At 44.8% G+C, this 8,585-nt stretch overlaps 1 protein-coding gene across 1 annotated transcript; it reads right to left on the bottom strand.

Moving 5' to 3' along the window:
* Nucleotides 1-409: 409 nt before the first annotated feature.
* LOC137601879 (Ig-like V-type domain-containing protein FAM187A) lies at nt 410-3,992 on the bottom strand. The gene is made up of 5 exons (XM_068324340.1): nt 3,804-3,992; nt 2,429-2,693; nt 1,819-2,179; nt 760-998; nt 410-660 (listed from the first exon to the last, which is right to left on the bottom strand). The coding sequence occupies exons 1-5, from the start codon at nt 3,990-3,992 to the stop codon at nt 434-436; spliced, it is 1,281 nt and encodes a 426-aa protein (XP_068180441.1). The 3' UTR covers nt 410-433.
* Between the last annotated feature and the right edge of the window lie 4,593 nt (nt 3,993-8,585).

Genomic DNA, 8,585 nt, shown 5'->3' with positions numbered 1-8,585 from the left:
GAGACGCAACGGGGGGATAATATCATCCGTCTTCAGATAAAAACCAGCGACAGATTCAAAGCAGAACGGGGACTCTATTAGAAATTAATTCATGCGTTTTGAAAAATTAGACGTTTTTGGAAAAAACGTCCAGAAATCACTGCGTGACTGAAACGATGTTAGCGCTGCATTTATCCTTTAGCTAATGGAGCTAAAAAATGTCTCCGATAATGTTCTGTACCATTGGGGAAAGCAGTTTCTTGTGTAAACATGTAGGAGAACATGGTTTTAGTTTGTTTTTTTTTAACATTCAAATTGTGTCAAATCCAAAACACAAACAGAAAATCGCACCACTGTCCAGATCAAAATCAAATTCATCCACGTGTGAGTTTCACGCGCATATTTATGACATCATCGTTACCTTGTTTTTTGGGGTACCAGTACATGTCGGACTTCAGTCCACATGTGTCTCTTCATCGTCGCTGAGGTGTCTGAATGCGGCTCTGCAGATCAGGAGGATGCAAAACACAACGAACATGACGACGTAGCTTATCAGCACCGTGTTCACAGCCGGCCAGAAGTCAGGGTGTGACATCACCGACTGCCTACGCCCCAAATGGGCGTAAACCAGCAGGTGAATCTTGGCAGCCTGGCGACCCCGCAGCCAGCAGTAGTAGACACCTGAATCACAAAGAGGATTTCTCGATCAAATTACACACTCAAGGATCTAAAAGCACACGCGTGACGTAACAGGAAGTGGATTTCAAACACGTCTGATACCTGAGTCCTGAGTTTCTGCGGGGTTAAATATCAGGTGGTTTCCAGAATCGACCACCAGCCTGGGGGGCGCAGCTTTTGGTTTACTCTCCGCTGAGAGTTCCGATCGGTATAACGGTGTAGATCCTCGGTCCCAAGCCACCGCTATGCCCGGACGGGCACCCGGACAGCCCATGGTCAGGACGTGGTCTGCAGGGTGGTTCAGGTAAAACACCGGCACCTCCGCTGACTGGGAGTTGGAACTGCAGCGAAAAAAAACAAATTCTGGTCGACCCGCGTCAGCTTTCCAACCCATTTCATTTTGTTACTCCCAAACTAGATAGATAGATAGATAGATAGATCGATAGATCGATCCACAGTGCATCCCCAGGACCCCCTAGTCAATCCCCTCTCAGCTGACCTTGACGACCCTCTCGGCTGACCTTGATGACCCAATACTACCTTGATTTAGATGGAGGGTCGTAGTTTCTGACAATTATACTCAAACCACTGGGAAAGAAAGAATTTTGGAGCGGATCCAGATGAAGGGATGGACATTCACCTTCTTTAATATCGTGAGAACTCAGAATTATGACTAGAACTGATAAGCACGGACGCAGTAGTGAAATGAGTCACAAAAATATTCCCAAATTGCTTCCAAATTTGGGATTACATCCATTGGAAGCGTTGATAGAGACCCCAGAGGAGGGGCATGGAACTCTGATTGGTGGATGCTCATCCGACCTCCTGCCTCCCAGCCGTGTAATAAACATTAAGACTCTCCAATGGATGGAAATTGGATTTTAGATAAAAATCAAATGGTTATTGCGGCACGTTTTTACGGACCGTGTCAATTAATTTTTTCAGGACAAGATGTAATTGTCATTGAAAACACGCACAGCATCTAAACGGTAATGGGCTTCATTTGTTGTTCCTTTATCCAACCTGTTTCCCAGTTCGGCCGTCTTTCATTCATTCAGACACTCTTTGATTGCGAGCTAATTGCTAATCGCTGAGCTAACCCCAGACACACACTCCTGTGTTTCATACCAGATCAAATCTACACACATTTTAAGTACTTACTTGTACCCTAGAAAGCTCAGCAGTCGTGACATTTTGGAGGACTTTGGATCATCTGGACATTCCACTTGGCAACTCTTCACCTCCAACGTGGCTCCGACGTGTTTTTGTTTCGCTAGTCCAAAAGACACGGGGACTCCTCCCGATCTGCATGAAGCAACCGTCTGGTTTTCCCGTCTGTAGTGTTTGTGGAGGTTGTTGGACCGGACGTAACAGATCCCGACTCGCATCTGCTCTCCGGGCACGCCGCATCGATCGCAGCCCGACCAGGGCCGGTAGCTGGTGAAGACCTGGTACTTCGGTGGAGCTGTGGTGACGGTTGTTTTGTTTTGTTGAGGGTGGGTCGCATTCATCAGTGTCGGTTCTGGAGTTGATCTAGAACCATCACAGAGAACACACCCATTTTAGTTCTCAGGGGTAAACCCCGTGAGGTGGCAGACCCTGAGAAGATGGAAGGACATTCGAACATGTCTCTGCTTCTCCCGGTGTGACCATGTGATATGAACATCTAACATGTTGAACGTGTTTCATGTGATGATGGGATGTCCATGTGTCATGCTAAGGATGTGAATGTGGACTGGGCAGCGTTAGTGTCATCACCTCGGAATGAAGCTGATCCTTCGAGCCTCCTGGATGTCCAGATCATAAGCGTAGAAGAAGTCGGAGTAGGCGGAGCCGCAGATGTAGATGCCGGAGTCTTCTGGAGCGGCCCTGTAGATCAGCAGGCTGAACATACGGATGGAGAATCGGCTTTGCAGCGAGCTGGCGTGGGGTACACGACTCAGGTCCAGCAGCCTGTTGCCATGGAAATCAGTCAGGGCTTTCGTCTCCGCAAAGCTGCCTAGATGTTTTTTGTAGAACCACACGACTGACTGGAACTGAAACACACACAGAACCTCATGACTGGCTGAAATCCTCAGGTGGCCTTCCGGATGCTGTCAGCCAATAGCATGCGTGTACGATATCACGTGACTACCTACTAAAAATCTGCGATGTAATGAAGTTGTGCATCTTGAAGCGCGAACAAGCAAGGGATTACTGTAAATTTTAAAAGACTTTCTTAGGGTGGACCAGTTTTCATCTTTACTTCAAGAAAATTTTGTATTCGTTTATTGATTTTATTGATTTTATTTTTTTCTTTCCAGACATGTTAGTACAGCAGACTCCACTTTCATCAGTGTTGGAACATCAACAACATCCGAAAAGAAAATTATTTTATTTTGGTGCATCGTTGTTTTAAATCGTCCATTCAGGCCAGTAGGCGTGCATCTTTGCACACGTCTTTTGTCAGTTCTTGAGAAGACTTACACGTGCTGACTATTAATCTGGCTACCGCTCAACGTCTCAATTGCTGCACTGAGGTTACAGTGACAATTTTTCACAGGCATGACGCATGAAGTTCAATTAGCCATAACAATGTAGTACTTTAACCATCATTTGCATCAGAAATATAACCTTGCAAAGTCACGCTTTTAAAAGCTTTTTTAAAGGCAGATAAGAGTTCCTAGACTCCTAACTTCGTTATTCAGTTTGTTCCAGAGTTTGACCCCAGTTTAATGTTTCTAGAGTAGTTCTTGTTTCCTCTCAATTGGTAGTTGGATTCATTAATCTGTATTTGATATTGTATGTTTTGTGGTAAATAGTTATTGGCTGCTTTATAGATCAATTGTACAGTTTTATTGCTTATGATGTCATGTATTTTCAGATTAGATTTAATAAATAATTGATTTGTATGAGCTCTATAATGAGCATTGAGGATAATTCTTATGGCTCTTTTCTGGATCTTTTCTGTGTTTGCAGCTTTTCTTCCCAAATAACATGTATTTAGTTTTTGTTAGGTTCAAGGATAATTTGTTTATATCAAACCATAATTTAACCAAATTCAAACAAATAAAACCTATCCTTTAAGATGGAATGCCAGATTGTGGATTTTTATATCCAAGAAAAGCACACAATCACATCGGGTTTGACAGGTGGGTTCCTTCTACCTTCATCGGTTTGCAGTGACAGGGCAGCTCCACGGTGGCGCCGGCCAGGTACGCAGCATTGACGAAGGTGAGGAAGGCGGGACAAGGCTTGGTCGCAAACAAGTCTTCCTTTTCCCTTGGAACCTCGTAGCTCCACACCCCGGTGCAGAGGAGGAGGAGGAGGAAGAAATCGGGGGGCGGACGAGGCATCAGGTGGTCCAGCAAAAGCTTCAAAATGTCTGAAACGTGAGCGTCTCTTGGGAGAAACTGAAGCTCCCAGTACACGACCGTTAGAACCTGATGTGGTTGCTAGGAGCAACGCGGCCTCTGTCAGTTAAAGACAAAATCCAGTGGCCGATGGAGTCGGGGTGGGTAAGAATTAGTTGTTCTTGTTTCTATAAACTGCTTTTTGTTTCTCCAGGATTAAAATAAAAGCAAAAGCAAAGATAACGATAGCAGAGAAACATGCCTTCCTCACTCCGGGTCACTGTGGGGCGCTCACACGACGGTTGGGAAGGAAAGGGGTTAATATATCCACTATACATCAAAGGTGACTTTGATGGCTTTTCTGCTGGAGGATAGTGGTTACCCATGGCAACCGAGGCTGATGACCTCTCATTCTGTGTAGCACCTGCTAAACTCCAGGTCAACTTACTCTTGGGTTGATAAAGCGAACCCTGAGCAGCCTTTGTGAAACCTCAAACCCTGAGTTTATAGGTTAAGGTTAAGTCAAACCAGAGCCACAGGTTTTATTAAGATTAAGATCAAAGATTATTAAATCACTTTTATTATCCACACAGTGGGGAAATTATCTTTACACCACTTTATTCAGGGTTTGTTAATCCTACTTCATGAAACAGACCTGCGGTGGTGGTGGTGATCGTTCTGATTCTGTCTGAAGATGAAGACCTTCTTATTAGATATTATCAGATGTCACTTCCTTGAAATAGGAGAAGATTCTTTAGATTTAGCATGAAAATAAACTCTTGACTTGTTGCTGACTAATATTCATGAGCTGATGGCGAACAGTCGAAGGTTCTTGGATGGGATGACACAAAAAAATTGATATGAAGTTCAGTTTAGGTGAAGGCATTTGAAAGAACCGGTTTCTGATGGTTGAATTGAACACAAATCAGCTCGAAAAACTAAAACATGAAACAAAACGTCTGTTTTCTGCTCATGTGCAGTAAAATGTTCAAACCTCTCCAGGAATGAAATCCAAGAATGATCGTCTTCCCTCCTTCTGTCTGCATGTTTTATTCAGGAGTCGGGTTTTGATTGGACCATCAGACTCCATCTATTGATCTGTCCTCTGTTTGCCTTTAACGTTTTAAGCTTACGCTGTTCTTTAAGATGCAATGAATGTTCTCCAGCTGCAGCCATTACATGTAATGAGATCGTCCCGGGATGCGGCGTTCCCCGGTGAAGCGCTGCCGAACATGAAGTCTGCTGTTTGGTCTGGACGGGCAGGACGACTGATTTGCATGCAACTTGAATCCTAAAGATCAATAAAGCTGTCTTATATCATGTTGATCCCAGAGAGGCACGGGCTGATCAATATTTATCACTTTGGGTCTGAACTTTACGAGACACCTGAGCTGCCCTGATCCAAATTGCCGGCTAATAAAACAGAAAACAGCCTGGAATTCTGCACTTCTATCAGAAAATAATTATATTGTTAAATTTAGGTTATTTATCATTTTGGTATTTGAAAACTGGAAGTAGCTAGCCACAGTTAGCATCTAACCCAAAGAAGAAAGTGTCCAAATTTTATTTTATATTTCGTCATTGCGGTCTGGTCATCGCCTCTTCCTGTGTGCTTACGTCTTATGTTCTTTTGGAGTGCCTGTTTATTTTTGTTATGTCTGTATTTTTTGTGTAATTGTGGGGGTTTTTTTTCACCCTGCACGCCACGGATGATTCGCGTCCTTCTTTTGAACTCATTTTGTCGCGCCGAATGGAAAACCACTCAACCACAGCATGACGGACGTGTGGAACGATGGCAAACAGCGGCACGCCGCGACCCAAACTGTCCTTCCAGGGCCCGACAAAGGCATTTTCACGGTTCTGTCATTAGAGTCGGATTCAGACGGCGCTCTGTTTGCAGAGGAGAGACGATTATCTGCCGGCTGTGACAATGATATGAGGTCGTTACAACATCCTCCAGCCGTTGAGTATGATGGAGTCCTGCATGGAGCAGCTTAATAGAACAGAAGTGGTGTTGGAGGCGAAGCAGCTGCAAACAAATAATCAACCCCACCCACAAACACCGTCTTTAGGACGGGGAGGAAGGACGGATGGATGCTCACAGGTGTTATCCTCCTGATAACAGTGGAATGGACTTCCACTCGTTTATTACTTAGGTTTTAACTCAGGGTTCTGATCGTCCCGAATCAGACGGTGACATCAGTGATGAGGTCATCAAGGCAGAAGGACGTGTGAGTCCTGAGTGATGAGACCTATCCTGTTAAAGGTGAAGGGATACCGATGAGGAAATAGATCATTGATAATATTAACATTAACAATATTTCCAGGCGCAGCTTCATAAACGCTTTAAATCTCCGGAAGACTCCAAGATGTTTTTGTGTCCTTCTACTCTGTACTTTGACTGTTTAACTTCTACTGTGTACTTCTAAAAACCCAAAAAGGTCACACAGACTATATTTTCTAACTTTTTTTTAACTTTTCCCATCCCAGAATTAAATCCACAGGAAGATATTTGTTCAGGCAGGTAACAGGTAGCCAGTAGCAAATAGCAGGAAGCAAGTAGCAGGTAGTAGGTGGATGTTAATACAGTATTTTCCGCACTATTTGGCGCACCTTCAATGAATGGCCCATTTTAAACCTTTTTCATATAAAAGGTGTGCTGGATTATAAGGTGTATCTGATTATAAGGCGCACCTTCAATGAATGGCCTATTTCAAAACTTTTTTCACAAATAAGGCCCACGGGATTATAAGGCGCACTGTCGGTTTTTGAGAAAACTAAAGGCTTTTCGGTGCGCCTGTGGATTTGCGCATCAAGCTGTAGCAAAAGCGTTCATCAAAACTATATTAAAAAAAAAAAAACTAAAAAAAAACTTTTTCTCGTAGCATTTAGCATTTCTTTATTTTGAATCGTGGCCAGAGCTGTGGGTTTTCTTCTCTACCACCCTGCTTTTGGACAACACGGAGACACAACAAGTTTCCCTGGACTCACAAAGTCGAGATGACGAGCGCTTCATTGCGGCTCCGGTGAAGCCAACCGTTAACGGCAGCTCCATCAAACCGGTTCCCTCCTTCTGCCTCCTCCTGTTTGTCTTTCATCATTAATCATCTCTTCTCCCCTGTGCCACTAATTATTTTTAATTAGCCCATCACTGTTGCTATTTCTAGACGTGCTAATTGCATATTTGCTAATTGCTAACGTACATTTTTGTGTCCGACATCATCGTGTTTTGGTCAGTATGGATGTCGATGCGGATATCTCCTAACAACTTGATGCAAACATGTCGGTGGGTGCGACCCCCCACCCCCACCCCCCACCCCTCCCTGTTACGCTGCCTGGAAATAACGTGTAATTACGTTGTTGTAATTTCCTTCGTGGCGTCAACTTAGCGTTCCCATCACCATTGTTTTCCAGCAGAGCAGAGGTCATGTGATCACAGCATAGAACGCACCACACTGGAGGCTGGGAGCCAATCTAATCAGCTGTTGAGGCTTTATCCGCGCCCATCCCAACCCCCCCCCTACAAAGAATCAGTGGCATCCCCCCCAGGATGTGAAAGGATCTCCTGCATCCTCACGCCTCCTCACGCCTCCTCCTGCAGCCGCACAAAGACACCGAGATCATACATCAGAAGCGAACGGAGGCGCCGCTCCTTCCTGTGATCGGCTCATTTCTACAAATGTACAGAATTTAAATGAGAAAAAACAAAACAAAACAATTACTGGAAAAAAAAATGACTTCACAAGAGGTCAAAGGTCAGGATAGAAATGTCTCTCCATCCTCCCAGCTGGCAGAGGGGGGGGGGAGGCGTTGGTGACGCTCGCGTTGACCCTTTGACTACGAGCGGAATCCTAATGAGCTGGTGTGACAGGTAAATTACCCAACATGCTTTGAGCCATTTGAGCTCTTTAAACGCTCATTTTTTCTCTCCATCTCTTCTGGATGGGGGGGGAGGGGGGCTCTCGCTCTCTGTTTTCATTGATTTGGTTTTAGGACACATTTTAACAGCTCGGCTTCGGCCTCTGCTCTGATGGCCGGCGGCGGCGGCGGCGGCGGGCGGGCGGCTGCTTCCTGCAGATAAGCTCCCAGAAACCCTCAAGTTCAATCAGGAGAAATTAATAAGAGGAAAAATCAGGAGAATTAAAGGAAGATTACATTCATTGTGGAGAGACGCTCGAGTATTTGGTGCTTGGACCTTGACAGAGAATAAATCACAGAAGGAAGCCAGCCAGCAAATTAGGTGCTTCCTTCTGAGGGGGGAGACTTCTCCCAGGCGACAGCGAGGAACGGCGTATGGCGCCGGGATGACTTCATGACAACAAAACATCTGCTTGAGACTGACCAACGTGTCGAAGGCTGCAAGTGGATGTCACCACCGTGTTGATCGACAGCAGAGAAAAAGCATAGGTCGCAGGTCACACGCGATTGGCTAGAGGAGGACATGGCAGGTTGTGATGTGCGGGCTAAGCGTTAAAGCACTTGAAATGACTTTATCACACTTGTGTTTGTCCATAACGTCAAAAAAAAGATTCAGGAATTTGTTACTGGAAGAATACTTAGTTACGTTTTCAATTTGGAGGAATTTTGCGTTCAAAT

This window comes from Antennarius striatus, chromosome 2, assembly GCF_040054535.1.
Source record: "Antennarius striatus isolate MH-2024 chromosome 2, ASM4005453v1, whole genome shotgun sequence".
NCBI lineage: Eukaryota > Metazoa > Chordata > Actinopteri > Lophiiformes > Antennariidae > Antennarius > Antennarius striatus.
The sequence above is the reverse complement of the archived record's forward strand: the minus strand, read 5'-3'. Positions and strand labels throughout refer to the sequence as shown.